General features: G+C 34.0%; 1 protein-coding gene across 2 annotated transcripts in view; it reads right to left on the reverse strand.

The window, feature by feature from the left end:
• LOC116172794 (cytoplasmic aconitate hydratase-like) overlaps positions 1 to 22,822 on the reverse strand; it is a 33,272-nt gene that overhangs the window by 4,678 nt on the left and 5,772 nt on the right. For both annotated transcript variants that reach the window (XM_031490060.1, XM_031490062.1), the window contains exons 5-8: positions 21,576 to 21,645; positions 21,199 to 21,525; positions 20,980 to 21,151; positions 20,713 to 20,927 (exon numbers count right to left, since the gene is read on the reverse strand). In XM_031490060.1, coding sequence (XP_031345920.1) covers positions 20,713 to 20,927; positions 20,980 to 21,151; positions 21,199 to 21,525; positions 21,576 to 21,645 — 784 coding nt within the window. The remainder of the gene's footprint in view (positions 1 to 20,712; positions 20,928 to 20,979; positions 21,152 to 21,198; positions 21,526 to 21,575; positions 21,646 to 22,822) is intronic.

A 22,822-nucleotide genomic window follows, 5' to 3' on the forward strand; every position in this document is an offset into this window, starting at 1 on the left:
GGTATACACATAAATCGGGACGATACAAAAATACTAGGGCAAAATCGGGATAAATCGGGACGCTTTATGAAATCGGGAGGGGCCATAAAAAATCTAAACATGTCCCGATCAAATCGGGACGGTTGGTCACCTTATTTTTGGAATAATTGATCAAAAGGAAACATTTAAATATTTTCAAGATGGCAGCTTTTCCGGAAGTTTCTTATTTCAAATGGCACTTTCTGTTGGCATTTTCGAATTCCTCATAAATAATCAGTATGATTATGTCAAATGATGGTATGTCTAACTGACATGGTTTCGAAGATATTTGACATTTTTTCAGAGTTTCAGAAGTTCAGCAAAATAGCCATTTCACTGTTGTCTGACAACTTAGCAAAATGTTTTTTCACGAATGTGCTAAAAGTCCACGCTATTAAATGTTATGGACCTGATTTTCAAATGTGATTCGAAAATAATACCAATAAGCGGTCAAAAACTCGAAATTTTCAAATGCAAACCATATCTTTACTATGCATCAATGGAAAGAGTATAAAAAACAGGTAAAAAAATGTGCTTGCAAAATTTTTCTTTTAAAAAAAACTAGACAGTCATTCCTTATAATGGATTTAGAAAATAACTCATTAATAAAAGTATTAATTAACGATTCTGATGACACTAACACTATCATGAGCGGTATAGGTACCATACACTGTTTCCAAGATAAGCATGTCTATCATGGGCATCTCCAATTAGGTAAAAGTTGCGCAATTAAACAGTTATTATCATACTTTAAAGACTACCAGAAAATTCCGATTACTCCCGAAGATATGCCCGAAAAAAACAAATTTGCCGATTTCTTTTGATGTTATTTGAACAGTTACAAAAAAAAAACACTTTCTCATTGCCACTTTTTGAGCTCTACAAGACACTGTTGAGTGGTTTTCAATACAACGTTTCGTTTTGAAGAAATCACCATCAACTTACAGACTGTATTGAGTAGCATTTTTTATTACAAATACAACGATATAAGGCACAAAAAACAACAGTTGGAAAATGTTGGTTTCAACAGGATGGTGCACCCGCGCACAACGCTCTATTGGTGCGAGAATACCTATCGGACAACTTTCCATTTTGCAAGAAATTTGTCCGGTAGGTATATTAGGACATTGTGTGAGGGTGCACCATCCTGTTGAAACCAAAAGTTTCCAACTGTTGTTTTTTTTTGTGTGCCATACATCGTATTCGTAATAAAAAATGCTACTCAACAGTGTGTTCATTACCTTCCAAGATAGGTAGTAATATGTCATGATTATTTGGCCACCCGGTACAAGTTCTCATTATACTAAAACATACCCGATGGGCGTTGTATCAATTGAAAGCTCGTCTAATTATACGTTGCTTAGACGTAGATAACACGATATTTTAATAACTTAACTTATACCCTTCCTTTTGGATTTTCCGCTCTACAAGCAAACTTGAAATCCTCATAAAAATAGAACCATCCTACAAAATCAGATGGAAAAAGCGCTCTGAATTTTATTTCCAAAATCTCATTTTTGTGCTGCTACAACCGACTTGATCAGTTTCACTTCAACACAACCAAATTAGTTGCAATGATTTTGATTTGTTATTGTGAAAAAGAGCAATAAATACTCTATTTAGTCATGACGACATCGTGGCCACCATTGCGATTGCAACAAAAACTACTTACATGCCACAAGGGTGCTTGTTAGGGCCTATACAATGATAAAAGATCTCTTTGACGTGACACACTTTATCAAACTTCCTCTGTTATTTTAATGCTATTTGTGTGACCATTGAATCAATAGTTTTTGGTCGGAAGTTGTTGCATTAAAAATACACTTAGCATAAACATTGATAACATTTCAATATCGCCTCTAATTAACGAAGAAATCAAAGGTATAAATTCCTAAGAAAAATATTTAATCAAATATAAACAAATAATCTGATATTCCCAGCATAAACATAGACATGAATGGTAATTATATCCCTCGCTCTCATTACGCATTATTAGTTGTGATTCAGTGCTATTAACATCTCACTTAGTGCCTAACAATTAGTTAATTTGAATTTGATGTAATTGGCAAGAATTTTGATGGTTCCCGAGGTATATATATTTTTGATTTGATCTGTTTGTTTCAGAACACATCTTGCACTTTAAGAGTGCAGTCGGCGGTCTAAAAATTATACATTTAAGGAACTGCAAGGTGTGATTTGAGTTTGATTGAAATCGCAACTTCAGTTCCCTACATGTGTTGTTGACAGTCAACGTTCTGCAGCTTGGTGGTGTTCGCGCTTCGATGGACTACAGCCAGTTCGGTGGATATTTAATCATCACTGGGTGCAGTCTGTCTGGGCGAGTTCGCCGAAACGCGATGGTCAATCTCGCTTTGTGTCTGCAAGAAACTAGGCATGCGATATATCGAATCGAGCATATCGCAACCGTGGTTTCTGCATATACGAGTTACGAGCCAGTCTTCGTCATTTGAATTTGTTTGGGGATGGCTTTTGCCTTGGTGATGGTGTCATTTTGCATCACCGGGTAAAACCCGTCCTTAAATTTTTCTCGAAATCTACCGAGCTGTTAATATGAGTTAATGCATGTAAGGAACTATTGAATGTGGGGTGTTGTATTTTATCATATCACATTCATAGTTCTCTCACGCATTGCTTGCATAATTGAATTTTATGTTATAATTTTTTGTGTATATGTATTGTTTATGTTACAAAATATGAATAATGAATACACATTATTTGAGGTTTTTTTGTCCCTGTGAAAATAAAGGACTACAAGTCTGATCGAAAAAGTACGAATTGATTTGGATTCCACGCACCAAAATTAATAAGAAAAAGTGTTTTCCCGAGAAATTTTGGTGCAGTCGATTTTTGGAAAAAAGGAAGGTTATACACTGCCTTTTTTTTTGCCCAGAAAAAAAAATTGTCTCAGATCGTACCGGAAAAAAACTTTTCTTATAGAACGTGACCTGTAGAATCCATAATTTCAAACAGTTCCAAGATTCTAATTGATTAAATAAATATTTTAAATGCAATTAAAAATTGTGACTATGAGGCTAATATGTAATACATATAACCGAATTAAGTCCATCAACTGTATGAGTTTTTCCATTAACGAAAGGTATAATTAGCTACAGAAAGGAAGAGCAGTTCTCTCCAACATAAATTCAGGACCGTGAAAGGATACTTTCTCCCGCCAGGTCTCAAGAATTGCCCTGTTATCTTCCAAAACCTTTGAATATTTTCTTGTTCAACCACATCCAAATTTCACGCTCCCTTTAAGCGCTACGCGATAGGAATTTTTACAAATTCTTAAACGGTATATTCAAAGATCTAGAAAAAGCAATTAGTTTCATTCTTCTTATCAGTTCGTTCTATTAGAACTGTATGAGCTACAAAGTCGGTTAAATTAACAAACAATTTCTAAATTGTTGTTGGTCTATCTATGTCTCATTCGTGTTTTATCTATTGTTATTTTATATATACTATGTGTATTTGTACTGACTTGCCTCATCTATTGTTAAATAGCTAAAAAGGTTAAAATCTATTATTATTATTTTACAGGGGAAAAATTTTTTTTTCAACCAGTGGTTCACAAACTGTGGTTACCAACTTTGTTACTTAAAATGGAACTATATTTTTTTTCCTTATTCGATAGAGTATTATTCCGATCTCAGTGATATAATATTATAAGTTGCCCTTAGGTAACAACTTTTATGAGAAAAATGAATGTATAAATTTATTTCAAATAATAAGTGTGCCATGGACGAAACAACTTGAATATGGATTCAGGATTTTAGAGTGCTGTGACAGAAACAATGGCACTATTTATGTTGTTTACAACTGTCAGTTGATATTATTGAATTATTGTTGTTGTGTGAATGGTGAATAAGATCAATTTAATAGAAAAATGGATAATTTTACACATAATGAAAAGCGTACATTTAGCAAAAACAGTTGTAACTCAGCATATGCATGATGAAAGCGTATTTTTGGTAATATAGATCAGTATTTTATTAGTAAAGTTTAAAATTATCGATCTCACAAGTAATCTAACTCAGAATAGACTAAAGCCTGCCTGCTCTAAAAACTTAAAAAAATAATCAATAAAACGTTACAATTTATTTATTATAAAGCCTGCACATCTACACAATCGCAGAAAGCTTTTAGTAAAAATTTAAAGTCTCTAGCAATTGTAATTGCTGAGATCTCAGCCGGACAGCCAACCAGCCAGCCATAACGAATATAATAGCGTATTTTTTTCCAAAAATGCGCTAAAAACGCCGGAATCTGTAGCGCCTATAGTTTTTGTACGAATTTAATGCAACAAAAATGACTTCAAGGATTAATATCAGTTACCTACTTTTGTTTGGAAGTTTTGACGCACAAAATTAAAGAAACTCATTTTTCCAAATTTGATATCATGCCCTGGCTAGGCTGGACTTGCGAAATTATGGTTCCTTCAAAAAGAGAAGAGAGCGCCATTTTTAAAATGAGGACGTTGAATTGCATGTTCTGTCACAGAGAATTTCCAAAGTTCTACTCGGGAACTTGAAGCTGCAAAAATCCGCGAGTTACTAACTTCCAGCGAAGATTTAGTGTAAAAGTGTAGTGCAGAATTTTTTATAATTAATTAATCGGACCATTTTTTGTTTTCAACCTGCCATATATTCCAACTTGCTTAGTAACCATCAAAGCCTAAGTTAATTGGTAAAATTAGAATCGGAGTAATCAAGTACAGATTTGGCCATCCTAAGGACAACAAAGTCGACATAAAAAAGGCTAAGAGCAAATTCACAGTCATGTTTCTTTTAGGACCCTCTACCACCCAATTTTTGTTACAATATACTCTAATCGGAAGTTGGTTCTTTTAGGTTTTTATTTTTTGTGTCACTATATTCTAAAACCAAGCAACTTATAAATTAATTGAGCTTTTTAGATTTTAGATTACACTCAAAAATTCCTCTATACGTTTGCACGTACCTATTAAATTTCGTTATAACCTGCCATTTATGTAATTTTCTATACCGGGTGGTGCACGGTAAGTAGGAACATAGGGATTTAACATGGGAAATTAATTTTATGCAATATCCTACCCTCTTGTACATTTTACAGAAAAAAAAACCTGTAGAGCTTTTGGTATACCCGCAAATTTAAAAATAAATTTCAACATTTCTGTTATTAGTAGCATTTTTCATAAAACAACAAAAGTCATGGCTATTGCTACTAATATCAGAAATGTTGAAATTTATTTTTAAATTTGCGGGTATACCAAAAGCTTAACATGTAAAAACAGTTGAACAACTTTAAACTCTACAGTGTTTTCTGTAAAATGTACAGGAGAGCAGGATATTGCATAAAACTAATTTCCCATGTTAAATCCCTATGTTCCTACTTACCGTGCACCACCCTGTATACATATAAATCATTAAATTTGGGACAAAAGAGACTTATACAAGTATCACAGATAATTTTATTTTTCCTAATGAGATATTAATTACACTCAACGAAAATCTATTGAAAATATTAGGACAATAGAAGACTTGGAGATAACTAAAATAAAAGCAAAACACAATGAAGTAAATTTACTTATAATACAATTAGCGTTAAATGCGCATTTTTGATAAAGATAATTCACATCTAAAAATTGCGGGATTCCAGTTTCTTTTGTTATTTAAGGAATTGTTTGTTAAGTCCAAAATATGGTCAAAAGAGATAAACACAGGTTTCTTTAAATCCTTGTTATTGCTTTTTATTGCACTAAGGCAGTGCATTTGATATTTGCCCCAAAAACCCCAGGGTGTTCTGATCTAACTTGCTTATGTACACCACCTTAAAGTTGGGAACGTTTATAACGTACTTATTTATTAAACTAGTATTCCCTTATTAATCACACCTTTGGAGGTTACTATAATCGCAATACATATTTGCAAAGAAAGTCAATTAACACAATTGTGGATAATTAAGCAGACATTAGGTGTCAATAACAATACCATTATGTTGATGAATTGCATTAGTCATATGTAATTTGCTTTAGAAATTCACTAAAGTTTAGTAGGAAGTAATGGTTTTAAAAATAAATTAAAATAAGTTTTGTAATCATAGCTTAGATAAACAAAGATTTGTTGAAAATAAATTAAGCGTAGTTTAGAGACTCAAAATTGTGCACAAACATATATTGATCATAATGTGCATTTGTGAAAAAATGCTTTTATATTTTAACTTTGGCCCTAAAACCGCTAAAATATGGATAGGTATGTTCCAAAGGTATCTTTTAAAAATGCTTTCCTTAGTTAGCAATTTAAACGTAACATTGTATCTCCATCACAGAAATCCTGAACACCTCTTGTATACAAGTGTTCAACGGCGAAAACTTCGAACTTCTGCTTCAAGTTCATCTTATATAATATAATTTGTAACTAGTTCAAAGTTCTTAATAAATCTTGGAGAGTTCCGACAATTATATCATAAAAAATAAATTTTGAAAATATATAGTCTCAGTGCCTTAGAAAGGCCATCCGATACCTAACACGGAACTTTAAAATCCTACCAAAAAAACCAAATACATCCTCAACGATCAAGGTTTAAAAAAGCCATTATCTTCACTTTCCATTAGTAAGAAGTGGAGTTTCGCACGAATGGAATTCTTCGGAAAGACCTTTTTTCAGAAACTAGGAAAGCCTAGAAAGTGCTAAAAAAAAGCCTAAAAACTCTGAAAATAGCTTAAGACGAAAAAATGTGTTATAAAAGGTCTAAAGCTTTGGAGGCTCAATGATCAGAGAGCTTTCAATATCTTCTCAAGTGGTTTCGATGGACTTCCTTATCCCATTTCTAGGCCTAAAGGATTGTAAAAAAGGCTAGAATACCCTGGAAAGGCTCTACCAAGGGCTAGAAATCCTTTATTGAACGATTTTATAGCCTGAAATGTGTATACTCTGATACGTGTGTAGAAAGCTATCGATAGAGTTTATAAAATCCCGGAATTATAGAATGCCTCCCCTAAAAAGAGCGTTGAACCCTGTTTTATTTTTGATTATTAAAATATAAGTCTTTTGCTACCTCGCGCAGCTCTGTACGAAGAAAAAAAAATAGATTTTTCACCCCCCTAAAAAAGAGGTAGTTTTCTTTTCGTAAATATCTCTACTGAAATATGTCCGATAGGTATTCCCGGATGATTAGCGCGTGTGCATCATCCTGTTTCCAACTTTTTATTTGTATGCCGCATATCGTAATAAAAAATGCTACTCAATACAGTGTGTACTTTTTTTACTGACCATGCAAAAAAATTAAGTTGCTAATATCTCCGAAACGAAAAGTGGTATTGTGTCTTGTAAAGCTTTAAAAGTGACATGAGAAAGTGTTTTTTATTTTATCTTCTGTTCAAACATCAGAAGAAAAAAATAAAAACCTAATCGGCAAATTTCGGATTTTCTTGCATATCTTTAGGGGTAATACGAATTTTCTGGGTTTTCTTAAAGCATGATAATAACTCTTTAATTGCATAACTTTTCGATAGTTTGGCCATAGTTAACACAGGGCATCCCTGTAAAAGTTGAAGACAAATGATATACTTACAGGACGTTCTATATAAAAAAATCAATTATTTATTTATTTACACCATAAAAATAGAACACTCTGTACATTCAAATATGTCTACAGATGCGCAACCATAGTTGACATTTGCACAAGAGGTTTTTTAATATTTTTTACGAGGTATGAGCTAGAAAAGACCAACGTACTGTTGCAAAACTCTGTATCACAGATGTGACAACTAAAATTAGCACCCTCTAAATAAATTAATTTTGTAGCAAATTACCTAAAAGGTGCTAGAACATGTAAATCCCACTTTCGGGTGATACATTTCCTCCCCTTTTCACCCCCTTGTAAAAATGACATTGTAATCAGATTTAACATGGATTTTAATTTCAGAATTTCAGATTTGTTATTTCCTTTGTATAGTTTTTTTGAGTTTCGATTAGTTCCAGATAGGCCCTCGACAGTTCTGAAAGTTTCTTTAATAAGATTGATGTACGACTCCATGTAGGTAATAGGTTATTTATCAAGGGTGTATTCTATATATTTAGAACTGCCTATTATTAAATTAAAAGTTCCTCTTTAGGCGATCGATTTTGACCTTATTAATGTCATCATCAGGCCGTAGCGTCTAAGAAGTTAAAATATAATAATAATATGTGGATGAATGGTAGTAACATTAACATTTATGTGCATTGATGTGGATGTTGATGGGGCGGTTGACTTTGTTGTGGTTGTTATGTACACATAACCTTACATTACAACCACAACAAAATCAACCGCCCCATCAATGCACATAAATGTTAATGTTACTACCATTCATCCACATATTATTATTATATTTTAACTTCTTAGACGCTACGGCCTGATGATGACATTAATAAGGTCGAAATCGATCGCCTAAAGAGGAACTTTTAATTTAATAATAGGTAGTTCTAAATATATAGAATACACCCTTTTTTTAATAAGGTAAAAAAAAACTTTTTTTAATTTTATGCTAAAGGCATTTCCGGAATGTTTTGTCTAGAAACTAGAAAGATACGCAATTAAAGAGTTATTTTCATACTTTAAAGAAAACCAGAAAATTCCGATTACCTCTGAAGATATGCCAGACAAACCCAAATGATATAAAAAAAATAAAAAAAACTTTGAAAGTTTTAAACCCAAATCGTGCCATTTCCAGAAAATTTGTCCGATAGGTATTCTCGCGCGAGTGAGGCGTTGTACGCGGGTGCACCGTCGTGTTGAAACCAACAATTTCCAAGTTTTTTTTGTGCTGTCTTTCGTTTTATTCGTAACGGTTTCAGAGATCCACATGATGGACATCCTTATGTTGGACACAGTGTATATAGATGAATCCCTTGTAGCAGAATGGAGTTCTGATTAGCGTGCTGGTCGTTCTGGGGTCCCTCAATATTTCTGAAACTTTTCGTAATCCAAACCTAACGATTAAAAAGTTCAGATGATTTTTAATATTAACAAATGCCAAAGAAAAAATTCAAGATTTTTTATACAAGTTTTTAATAGGGACACTTCTTAAGGGTTCTAAAAGTTTCTTTAAAGGTTTCAGGTTGAAAGAATGCCTATAAAGGATCTTTTTATCTTTGTCGTTGGGGATGGGTATTTTTTGTAGATTTTTAAAGTACTGTATCAAGTGTCAGATGACCCTTCAAAAGGAGTGAACATTTTTATGAGGAAGCCTTAAAATATAATCAATCATTTTCTGTTTGAATTTTGGTGTTCTGACCACCGTTCAGGAGCACCTCACACAAGTTATGCAACTATACTCATTATAAGAGTTTGCTATGAAATTAGTAAGCTGTAGTCAATATTGGGAGTTTTTATTTGAGTGTATTTGATGTCTCAATAGTGGAACTCAAGAACTCTAGCACTCTATGGGGCTTTTGTTTGTGACTTATGGGCTAAAGTTGCATTTTTCGATTTTTAGATAAAAGCCTATAACTTCTTTTTTTATTAAGTTATCGGAAATGTGTTTATTAAAAGTTATCGGACCTAACCTTATTTTTTAAATGGAATCAATTCAAAAAGATTTTTATTTGTTTGCATTTTTTAAATCATTTGAACCTTTTTTTATCTTAAAAAACCTTTTCTGAATTTTTTAATATCATCCCTAGTGTGTTACAGTTTTGAAAAGAGAATATAATGTGCTGTCTGTTTAGGTTAAACATTAAAATATACAGCGTGTTCCATTGAAAAAATAATGTTATGTCCAATAACTTCTTCATTTCACCATGTATACTTCAGATGATTGAAAACGGCAGATTCTACAACAATCATTTGTAATAAACGCATTTCCGAACTCCTAATAAAGAACGAAATTATACGCTTTTATGGAAAAATGCAACTTTCACCCATAACCCAAAAACAAAATACTGTAAGCCAGTTTGCGTTTGCTATTTTGTCTATCACTTATAGCTTAAGAGTTACTCCAAAGTAAGGACCAAATTTGGCCACCCTGTACAGAGAAAATAATTTATACACAAACGTATCTGGCCCTGCTTTGCATCATTAAAGGCTTCCTATTAATGGCACCAAATTTTGAAGGTTATTTGCGTAGATAATTACTTGTCAATAATAACACCATTTAGAATGATAAAATCATTAATTGACGGACATGATTCACTTTTATAATAATGTTACAAAAATGTGCATTATTCATGACAATACAATTGTAATAACCAAAAAAGTGAAAGACGCTAGATGCGTATGACATAGGTCCAATTGTGAACCCTTTGGGAACACTTTACCGACGGTACAATGCTATTTAAATATTAAGGTTTCGTTAGGGCGGTGTTATTTAACCCTTAGTTTCCAGAGCATTCTAAAGAACAAAGGTATCAAGTGAGTCATTTAAGAGAAACGCTTTATTTTTCATGAGTTTTAGTAAAGAGTACCCTTAGTTAGAATAGCTTCCATCAGAACGACGATAGAATGATGCTCAAAGTCCGCTGAAAATGTTTCCGTTGTTTAAAGAATATGTGCTTTCAACAATTTCCCAGAGAACTACAGTAAAATCTAACAGTACCAGAATGTGACATATTTCAAGAGAAAATCAATTAAAAGAAAATTACTGGGTGTTGTTTAATAATAACACCATTTAGGATGGTGAAATCGCAAATTAATTGAAGGAATTTGTTTAATTATGACAGGAATTAAGGTTCCTTAAATTTCACCTTGCGATATTGATTTTTCGAAATGCACTTAAAATAATAGGTACTAAAGATTGCAATTGACAATTGAATAATGCCAAGAGCTGGTAAATAACATTGGACCAATGCTGGATTCTTGGGGAACTCCTCACAAGTACTTACTACAAGTATCAACAACTTTTATTTGAGAACTTCTATTGCCCAGATTCCAGTGCCAAAACTATTAGGACAAAGAAGCACAAAATCACCATTATACCAAGATGTTTCCTATAACATAATTCCAAGCGTAGAGAGATTATGTGTCTATCAAATCCCAGAGGAGTGTCAATTGTTGGCACTTCGCCATGAGAATCTTAATTATATTAAAAGAGATACGATGAAAGTTAACTTGAGGCAAGTGAATCGGAGCTATCGAGATTGGTTTCCACCAGAACTTATTTTCTGTATTATCCTAAATTGCCTTCAGTGTTTTATTCTTATCGACTGTAAAATATAAGCAAAATAGCTAGGAATAAAAGCACATGCTCAATTAAAAATTGCCCCTCACACCTATTTTTTATTTCTTGTTTTTATTTTTTATTGAAGAAACAGTAGCTCTCTTTTGTAAGCATACTTGATGTGAAGTTTTGATTTTTCTTGAATCTAAGGCCGCTTTTACGCATCGCGTTTTTTGTCGCATGTCGCTGCACATACAAAACAGAACGCCGCAGTTTTTTGTCGCCACGAGAAATGCAACTGTAAATTATGTAAATTATTCTTACTTGGAACACTCTGTATTCTCTTTCTAACTAGAGCAGATAATTTTCATTCAAGGCACTACCAGATAACAAAATTCAGAGCTATAAACAGTGCAATATTGTGTGCAACAGTAACAATGTGTAAAACATAAGTCTTAAATTCAATACCTCAGCGTTTTTTCAAAGCAAAGCTTTAAAAAAAATAGTAGGAAACAACTTAATTGAAAAGGTTTTTAAAAAAAAGCAAATGTTTCTCTCTAACACTTGTTTTTCCAAAAGAAATCTTGGAGTTACGCGTTTTAATTTAAAAATCATTAACTTAGAAAGTTAGAAAATCATCATCAAACCAGTAATTAGTTTGGCAAATTTCTCCCCTGTGCCACAATACCCATAGGACAAATTTGTCTATTTTCCAGGAAATTTGTCGCGATTGAGGCGGTGTGCGCGGGTGCACCATCCTGTTGAAACCAACAGTTTCCAAGTTTTTTTTTGTGCTGTCTTTTGTTTTATTCGTAATGGTTTCCAATAACTTTGTTTATGTTCAATAACTTCTTCATTTCACCCTGTACAAGTACACTTATTTTGAAAACGGCAGAATATGCAACAATCATTTGTAATAAACGCATTTCAGAAATTATACGCTTTTATCGAAAAATCTAACTTTTACCCTTAGCTCAAAAACAAAAAACTAATCCAGTTTGTGTTTGCTATTTTTTTCTAACACTTATAGCTTAAGAGTTACTCCAAAGTAAGGACCAAATTTGGCCACCCTGTACAGAGAAAATAATTTATACACATACGTGTCTGGCTAAGAATGGCACCAAATTTTACAGAAAATTCTAAAGAACAAAGGTAACAAGAGACACACTTTATTTTTCATGCGTTTTAGTTAGAATAGCTCCATCAGAACGCCGATAGAATGATGCTTTTAAAAATACTCAAAGTCCGCTGAAAATGTTTCCGTTGTTTAAAGAATATTCAACAATTTCCCAGAGAACTACGGTAAAATCTGACAGTTCTAAAGGTCACTCCACGTGCATAGGTACCAGAATGTGACATATTTCAAGAGAAAATCAATTAAAAGAAAATTACTGGGTGTTTAATAATAACACCATTTAGGATGGTGAAATCGCAAATTAATTGAAGGAATTTGTTAATTTTGACAGGAATTAAGGTTCCTTAAATTTCAGCTTGAGTTTTTGATTTTTTGAAATGCACTTAAAATAATACTAAAGATTGCAATTGACAATTGAATAATGCCAAGAGCTGGTAAATAACATTGGACCAATGCTGGATTCTTGGGGAACTCCTCACAAGTACCTATATGCTACAACTATCAACTTTATTTGAGGACTTCTATTTCCCATATTCCCAGAGGGGTGTCAATTGTTGGCACTTCGCCATGAGAATCTTAATTATATTAAAAGAGATACGATGAAAGTTAAATTGAGGCAAGTGAATCGGAGGTATTGAGATTGGTTTCCACCAGAACTTATTTACTGTATTATCCTAAATTGCCTTCAGTGTTTTATTCTTATCGACTGTAAAATATAAGAAAAATAGCTAGGAATAAAAGCACATGCTCAATTAAAAATTGCCCCTCACGCCTATTTTTTATTTCTTGTTTTTATTTTTTATTGAAGAAACTTTTGTAAGAATACTTCATGGAAAGTTTTGATTTTTCTTGAATCTAAGGCCGCTTTTATGCATCGCGTTTTTTGTCGCATGTCGCTGCACATACAAAACAGAACGCCGCGTTTTTTGTCGCCACGCGAAAAGCAACAAAAAACGCGGCTTTAGATCAAACTGTAGCTGTAAATTATTCTTACTTGGAACATTCTGTATTCTGCGCCTTCTCAAGATACGCTTGATTTGATGCCGACGCTATTTATGACTAGAGCAGATAATTTTCATTCAAGGCACTACCAGATAACAAAATTCAGAGCTATAAACAGTGCAATATTGTTCAAAATGTGTGCAACAGTAACAATGTGTAAAACATTAGCGTTTTTTCAAAGCGAACCTTTAAAATAGTAGGAAACAACTTAATTGAAAAGGGTTTTTAAAAAAAAGGAAATGTTTATCTAATACTTGTTTTTCCAGACGAAATTTTGGAGTTCCGCGCTTTAATTTAAAAATCATTAACTTAGAAAGTTAGAAAATCATCATCAAACCAGTAATTAGTTTGGCAAATTTCTCCCCACTTGCGCAATAAATAGCAGGAGAGGGAGTGGACTTAAGCACAGGTTATCCCTTCTGCATTGCAATTCATGTCCAGTGCGCGGTGCGGCAGGTAAGTTGACTTATCATTTGCATGAGTGGTTCTTTGGTGGTCTAACTGTATTGAACATTAATCGCAATAAAGCTAGACTCAACAAAGAATCAATTGTGTGACATTTCGCAACTGCAGTTATTTGTAATTGGATTTGTGGATGTAAGGAACTATTGGTGTGATTTGTAATTTGTGAGCATATCACAACCTTAGTTCTCGCATGCATGGATTTAACAACGACGATTCATTCTTCGAATGGGGGTTTTCTGTTAGACAAACTTTGCTCACGTGATGCAATGTTATCACTGGGTGCAGTTTGTCCCACAGCGAATGCTCGCTTCAACGAGGAGACATCGACGGCCGACCACTGTTAGTAGTTGAACGCAGTCTTCTTTGGTAGTGTTGCTGTATGGAGTTTTGAGTCATAAAGCTACACTTAGCAAAGACTAATGCGCTCAATCAATCATCGAGGCTTCGATCGAGGGGGCACTTCCAGCAGGACGAACATCATTCATGTGATGTGTATATATATCATCACTGGGTGGAGTTTGTCCTGTCGTGAGTGTTAGTATCATCATCGCGACATTTCATTCAATGGTTTACGTATGGTGATTTTAGCCTTGGTAATGTGTAATTCAACAAACATCACCGGGTTGAAATCGTCCTAAGTGGCCAAAGAGCAACAGTATTTAAATAGTTTGTAAGTTAATCCTCTTTAGGGATCTATTGTGATGCATATACCTGATCATTCCAAGAATTGCCCATTTCTAGGAAAACAAGTCAACCCTTGAAAAGTCGCTCTTTTATGCAAAACAAGTTTTAAGTGTATTAGGTAAAAGTTGTTTTCTTTCATATCTACGTAATTAGAAATCAATTTAGATTGTTATTGTTAAACAAATATTTTATAAAAATTGTGTAAATAGTGGAAATTCCAATTAATAAAATTTTGGTTCCAACTGATTAAATTTGTACTCAGGGGGTATACAGGGTGGTGACTTGCGAAACGCATCATAGGGATTTCAATGTAAAATTCATAACAAGCGATTATTGGCTCCCCAAATTATTTTAGGGCAAAAATGTTTTTTTAGAAACGCCAATCAACCGTATTAGTTTTCAATTTTTTCCATATAGACGGAAAATTGGAAAAATAAAACCAGCATCTTATTCAATAATCTGCGATGCCATGGAATTTTCTAAAACAAAAAGATATCTAGTTATCAGTTAGCAGCAGTTCGAAATGGATTTTATGATCGACTTGGTTACTGTATTGCAGTTGATGATGACTTATTCGAACATTTATTGTAAATTGCTATATTAGGAAACCGTTTTTAGTAATTTGGTATTTCTTTATGTTGAATTCGCTGTTCCAAATACAGTGCGATCAATAATGATTTGCTGCGCCGCTTCAGTAAATTATGACATTAGTAATCATTTGCCGCAACAGGCGTGGTGCACCTATACTAAAACATAACCTTAAAGTAAACTTTTGACGTTGAACCATATTATTAACATAAATCAACGATTTAACAACCTTGTAAGTTTCCAAATTATGTGGAACTACACGAATAGCAAATTACTACAAAAATTGAAACTATTTTATTTCTTTTACAACTCGTTAATATCGAAGTAATTGGATAAATTACATGCACACTATCACAACTGTTCGAAGTGCCGGCCACCATTATTAAGACAGAGATCCACTCTTTTCTTATTAGCAATCACTAAGCGGCCAGGTGACTTCCCAGAAGCAAGACTTCCTGTATGTAAAACCGCTCAAGTAAACGATGAGCATTTCGGCGTATATTGTTGTAATCCTCGTCATGGTTGACAATCATTTATCGAAACTCCTGTATACACAAACGTATCGAGTACTCCCAAACTCCACTTTCGTCTTTAGTCCCATTACGGAAACAGGACTGCAAACGCATCTTATTCTCTTCTAAAGTAAAAAGGCTTGTCGGAGTAAACCTATTGCCTATTACAAGCTACAACTAAAAAAACGTTTGTTTGTAATTTACAAGTCATTTACCCACCTTGTAAATATTCGAAAGAAACTGGTAGTCTTGAAAAAAGCCGTTTTGAAAGGGACGAAAGTAATAAGAATCACAAATTATGGTTTGTGAAATTATAGGTTATGTTTTGTATTGGTACACATATACCTGGTTGCGGCAAATTATTACTAATGTGATATTTTATAAGAGCGGCGCAGCATATGATTATTGATCTCCCTGTATAATACTTTTTTATAGAATTTAATTTGTTTTATAGCAGACATTTCATGGCATGACGGATATTGACGTAGTTTTTATATTATAAAATTCCATGGCATCACAGATTATTGAAAAAGATGCGGGTTTTATTTTTCCAATTTTCCGTCTTTATTATGCGAACAATTGAAAACTAAAACGGTTGATTGACGTAAAAAATTTTTTTCTACAAAACACCTTAATACATTTTTGCTCTAAAATAATTTGGGGAGCCAATAATCGCATGTTATGAATTTTACATTGAAATCCCTATGATGCGTGATGCAGGGCACCACCCTGTATGAAATAGGGTTGTTGCGTGGATCTTGGAATCTTTTACAGTATCGGTTATATGTGAAGAACTGTGTCAAGTGGAATTAAATCACATAGCCACAAATCGCGTTGCTGTCGAGTCACCTTTGGAATTTTTGTTTACATGGGAAATTACTTAACTTGAACTTCCAAAGGCGACGACAGCAACTCATTTTTGATAGCCCCTTACTAATTCTCAAAAAAATTGTTTCTACACCATTAGATTCTATGTGTGAGTGTTCTTTGCCATTTTTTGGTGTCGTTTATAATTCGAAGCAGGCATGGGATAAGTGTTTCGATGTAGGCACAACAACACAAAATTCTAGGCCCTACAACAAGAATTTAGTGTACCCATACAGTACAGTGTATCCTATTTTAGTCGAAACTACAGTGTATTATATAAAAATTTAAAAAAAAATGACGGACATTTTTTTATATTTGCCATAGAGCAGGGGTCAGCAACCTATTGAAACGGAAGAGCCAAAAGTTACAATTTGCAAAATTTCCCAGTTTTTAAAAAGCCACTAAAAATTTTCGAATCAATACAATACTTATAGCGTTTTCGATTGGCAAAACTCGTACTGCACGAGTGTTGCACGAGAAATTGAAAAAATTCATGTGAAAATTGCTCTCAATGGAACATAAATATTTGTTGTCATTTGTCCATAACCTCATTTAGATTTCGGTAATCGACAAATCTCTATTCTAAAAAATGACTGAAACGATTTCAGTATATTTATGATAAACGATGAGGAATATAAATTTGAAATTCCTGTAAAGGACCAATTTTTGGCGTTCAGTTTAATGAGTAAGTGCAACTTTTTGTAAAATAGAAGTTATGGCTAGTTCATAATCTTCGCTAGCGCTAGATGACGACAAAAAACTCTCCAAGGGAAGAAACAAATTCAAATTGTCGCACATTTTTGTTTTGAAGATTAGCTGCACGATCTCTCGGACCTCGTGCGTCGAAATTTGCACTGAGTGCGTAATTGTTGCATCACATTTGCCAATGGAACACAGAAAATTGCCCTAAAGTTACCAATGGAACGTAAAAATTGCACTCGTGCAGCACGAGTTTTGCCAATCGAAAACGCTATTAGTATTTGGTCATATACAGGGTCCTGCAACAGTGCGTCCGTGTTTCCTAGATTATACCCGGTAAAAAAGATTTTTAAAACTTGTGTACAAATGTCAACTATAGATGGTTAGGGATCTACAGAAATTATTTTTGAATGTACAGGGTGTCCCATTTTTACGGTGTCAATAAATAAATGATTTTTTAAATAGAACATCCTGAATATTTGTACTTGTTTCAATGTCATTTATTCAAAGTACCATAACTATTATTTTTCAAATTTTCGATTGTGTTTTGTGTTCTCTTCAATTTTTATACGAGGTGTCCTGTGCTTAAAGTTCATAATTTTTAGGTTATTCAAGTTTTTTTCTTATTAATTAATTACATGTTTATACATCAGAGTAGGCACTATATACCAAAGCATTTTGTTTTATCTCTGGCCCTCTAGACGAGGATAGCGGCTACAAGCTTACATCTTTCACGCTCGCCCCATGCGCATGGGAGCCCGACCGGGCAGCACTTAGGCACACCAGAGGCCCATTGTGCCTCACCATTTACCCTTCAGAGCATTTACATGTTCTAACTAAACAAAGAGCGTTGTTTTGAGTCATCCTTAACCACTGTTTGGTTTCAGGTGAAGGTTCCTCGGTACCGTCAGATATCGAGACACTACGCCTCTTGAGAGAGGTCCTAACAAAGGGCTTAAAAGAAGACGTTCGCTCGCTCGATGGCTTCATGTCCTTTGATTTAAGAATGAATAGAATAGAGCTCAATTTTTATGGGCGTTTCTCAAGGCTTTTGAAAATAGCGTAATATTTCCTAACTTGTTATATTTATATTAAATATTATTTGCAATATTGCATTTTACCTATTAGAATATATTTTTTATTGCAGACATCTAGGTTTCCATGGCGAACAAAAGATGGCAGGATCGTTTAATTGTTAGTAAAGTCACTAGATATTAAACCACACAAAACGAGACTTACGAGACTTAAACATCAAGCTGATAAAGACGAAGAAACATAACCACAAATCTATCTAACATATCATTAATCAGATGGTTAAATTTGGCAACGTTGGTATTTGTTATGATGTTTATCCGCTCCTATAGAAAGTACCGCAATCATCCGCCATTTTTGGGCAAATTTGTTGCCAACTTAAAAAAATTGACAAATAAAATCTGAATAGCTGTCATTTTTTATAACCTAACTTCATAGTACTGTCATGTTCTATAAAAATATATACGATATCTCCAAACAAGTGGAACAATCCCTAACATTAAATTTACTAGAATCTGGTAACTTCCGCCATTTTTGGGCAAAAATCATGCGTTCTCTCTCTAACACACGAGCCCAATGGATTGCGGTACTTTCTATATTTAGTGACTTTAATTGTTAGTTCCAAATATTTTTTATTTAAAATAACACACAAAAAACGTGAAAACTTTTGTGAATAAAACAAATAAGTCATATAATATACAGTGTAAAAGGGAAAGATTACCAAAACAGTCGATTATTTCAAAATACACAAGCGTTATCAAAAAATGTCTTCTATAAAAGTTGTAAAAAATATAACTACCATTCTCCACAACTTTGTGGGCGACCCTATATTTCAATTTATCACAGTTGTGCAGATTTTTAACAGCTCTACAACTTTTATATAAAACGTTTTTTGATAACACCTGTATATATTGAAATAATCGAACGTTCTCGAAATTTTTCTTAACCCTGTATACATAAATAATACAGATAACCAAGAAATTGTCGTTTTAAACAATCCTGCCATCTTGTGTTAGCCATGGAATTTAATATAAAAATAACAATTGATAAATCATGTTTTTAAGTAAATTTTACGCTGTTTTCGAATATATAGCGTGGTCCGTATGAAAAAATGTAGTTTAGAGTCGTATAAAAAACCAAGCACTCCGTATAAAAACTGTGTATCGCGATGGATTCTACATAAAAAGTGCTGTAAGAAACGTTTTGCCAAAATCAATTATCTTTGATAATAAGGAAGTTATGGGGCATTAAAGAAATCGACTAAATTAGAGAAACGCCCCCTCGCGGCCTAACAATTAGAGCTGAATTCTGTTTGTGCCCGTGATTTTCTCTTTAAAATTGAACTCCAGATTAGGTCCATTTTCTCTCTCTTAAAATAAAGGATGTTATCATAAGAAAGTGTCCAATTTGGACCACTCTGTACTTCACTTTCAATACTCATTATGAAGTATTTATAAAATTTGTTTTCATGTGTCGATAAAGAAAAGATTCTTAATTTTTTTGGAATCTGAAAATAATTCTCAACTCTTTCAAGATTCGAGAAATAATAAAATTTTTTCCTGAAACTACTTTCGAAACACCTACTTTCGTCTCTAAAAAGGGTGAAGAAAAGAAAATGTGATTTTCCTCTCTAGTGAGGAAAGTAAAAAAACCTCGTAAAAAACAATTGCTGCGTTAATCTTAATCATGACATTTAAAATTGAAACATAACCCGCATTGCTGTGTGTCAACCTTCATTTTTGCATACGATAATTTTTTAATTTTGATTGTAGTTTCAGAAAAAATATTGTGTAAAACTTGTATGATGTAGTAACAAAAATGGAGAGAGAGGATTTTAATGACACGTGTTACTTGAAGAACCACTCAAGTAACTCAAAATTCCAAAAAGTAGCACAAAATGAGTTAATATTAAGATAAAAAACGAATTCCAATTTCCAAATATCAAATGAAGGTACGAAGTTGGAGCCTGGTTCAAAAACCGTACCAGTATTACAACATTTACAACAAAAAATAGCAGATTAAGTAACACAACCACTTTCAATTTTACATCAAAATCAAATACTAGCACAAAATTTGTATTGCTCAGTACAAAATTACAGTAAATCAAATTAAAGATTGCACTTTCAACTTCATGAATAACAATTCGATTCCTAGACCACCTATTGACCAGATTTTCTTTATTAAGGTTTCTCTATGGTTTAGCACTGTTGTGTGTCTGCCCATCGGTGTGCACAATAAACATTGGAAGAAGTGGTGAATCGCTTGGAATTTGGTTCTTTATAGGATTGGTTTTCAGGCATCTAGGTCAAAAGGAACAGGATGCTGTGTGGATCAGGAACTGTCAAAAAAATACAAACAAATGAAACATGAGAAATTTCACATATTGATATTATATTAGTTTTTCATTGCTTGTTAAGAAATGTGAAAATAACCGGTTGGCAACTTGCCAAAGAAACCAATGTATTTTGTTTTTATTGTTTCACCCTGTATATTTTCGCGGCACATTTCCAAAATGTAACTGATAAATCGCAGAAAGCGATTCCTCAAGATAACTCCGATATGAAAATACTTACCTTATTTCTTAAACAGTTTGCGAAATCGACTTTCATGTCGGTTACCGAAACCCGATCGTTTGGTCGTTTCGGTCCACTCACAGATGACACCACCGTTGCCAAATCCAAGGACACGCTTTCGCTGAATACAGGTTCCTCTCCAGATTCGTAGTCGCGCAATTGACCGGTAGCACTTAGATATGTTTTGATCATTTCGATCTGTTGATTGGAACGATCTGCAAAAATGTAGTAATTTATTAACAGTCGACTGCTAAACTTGACGCTTACTTGTTTGTATTAAATAATCTAACGAATACGTGTCAACTGGGAAAAAGCCGACTGTAGCACCATACTCCGGACACATGTTGGCAATTGTCGCACGATCCGCTATGGACAGAGCTGCGACACCTGGCCCGTAAAATTCGACAAACTTCCCCACGACTCCCAATTGACGCAAATTCTACAAAAAAACACGAGTAGAATCGAGAAGTCCAAAGCACTTGGTACCTTTGTGATTGTTAAGACTAGATCCGTTGATGTGACGTACGGGCCTAACGACCCGTGCAAGTAGTAACCGACGACCTGAGGCAAGAGCATACTGATGGCCTGCCCGAGCATAACGGCTTCAGCTTCAATTCCACCGACCCCCCATCCGAGTACTCCCAATCCGTTAATCATGGTCGTGTGGGAGTCTGTGCCGACGACGGTATCGGGGTACAACATCGAGTTTTTGTCGGAAAATACGACGCGAGCGAGATATTCCAAATTGACCTGGTGGACTATTCCGCTGCCGGGCGGGACGATTAACATATTGTCGAACGCCTTCGCTCCCCACTAGAACATATGCAATTACAGTTAGTCAACAAGGCTTAAAGCAAACAAACCTTCAAAAACATAAACCTCTCTTTGTTGCGTTCAAACTCCAAATCCTGATTTTTCTGTAACGCATCCGCCCTAAAAAAAATCCTTGTACTTACAACTCTGAAGTTGGCCTCGAAGATAAAAAAAATTGAGAAGCAAATATTATTGTATAGTAAAGTCAACTGTTTACTCAAATTGTATTTTTAATTTCGTTAAAAATGATTCGATCTCGAGATCTTTTTGAAGCAAGTTCGCATCGATTCTGAAAAAATGTGTCGGTTTGTGAACTTTAACGCCTTGTGGAGCCTAAAGGGTTAGACTTAAGAAAAAAATGTAAATTCCGCAATAAGAAATTGGGGGTCACTCTAACAGCCCCGGGTGGAGGGTAAAAATGCGTTATTTTTATCAGAAGCTGTTTAGTACTAATAAAGTTGAAGCCTCCCAAGTAAAATAGATTGTTTTAAAAAATTTCAAAATTTTTTCCTCACTACCCAAATTATGGAAAAAAATTCGACTTCCTAGGTGTATACAGGATGTTCCAAAGAAGTCGCTACATGGATTTCGTTGGCAAAAAAAAACTAGAAGATCAAAAAAATTCGTTAACATCATTGGATTGGGTGTAGTCGCTGTAGCTCCCGGTGAAAATAAAATTTTTTTAAATAATGTGTTATTCGACAAATTGAAACGGCGTCGTAGTATACAAACGTTATAAAATTGACTAGTTTCGTCGCATATACAGGGTGTTACATACATATATGTATGTAAAAAATTGGATGGTAGAGGGTATCAAAACAAGCACTTTTTCCAATTAAATTGAGGGCCCAACGTTTGGGAGCCAACGTCATAAAAGTGGTGAAGTGGTCATTATCAATTATGACGTCATATCATGTAGCCCCGTTGACACCCTCAACAGCCGAAGTTGGTTACAGATCAAAACCTAAATAGGACGTTTTCGATTCCCCATACCAACTTATACAGGGTGTGCCATAAGTGTGTGGGTGAAAGATTATGAGTTTATTAACGAGTGTATATTTAAAATTCATTGTGAGGGAATGTTGAAGGACCCTTAAGGCTGCAACCTAAAAATATTTTCAACAAAATTGCAATTGTTATACAGGGTGATTTATATCAAAGTTGCATTCTTAAATGGAACTCCCTGTATATACAAGCTACAGGCCACATTCTATAAGAAAATATTTTTTTTCGGTCGATCTGAGACAATTTTTTCCTTCGAGCCAAAAAAATGGCAGTGTATAACCTTCCATTTTTA

The sequence above is a fragment of the Photinus pyralis genome, unplaced genomic scaffold (assembly GCF_008802855.1).
Source record: "Photinus pyralis isolate 1611_PpyrPB1 unplaced genomic scaffold, Ppyr1.3 Ppyr1.4_LG5, whole genome shotgun sequence".
NCBI classification, from domain to species: Eukaryota; Metazoa; Arthropoda; class Insecta; order Coleoptera; family Lampyridae; genus Photinus; species Photinus pyralis.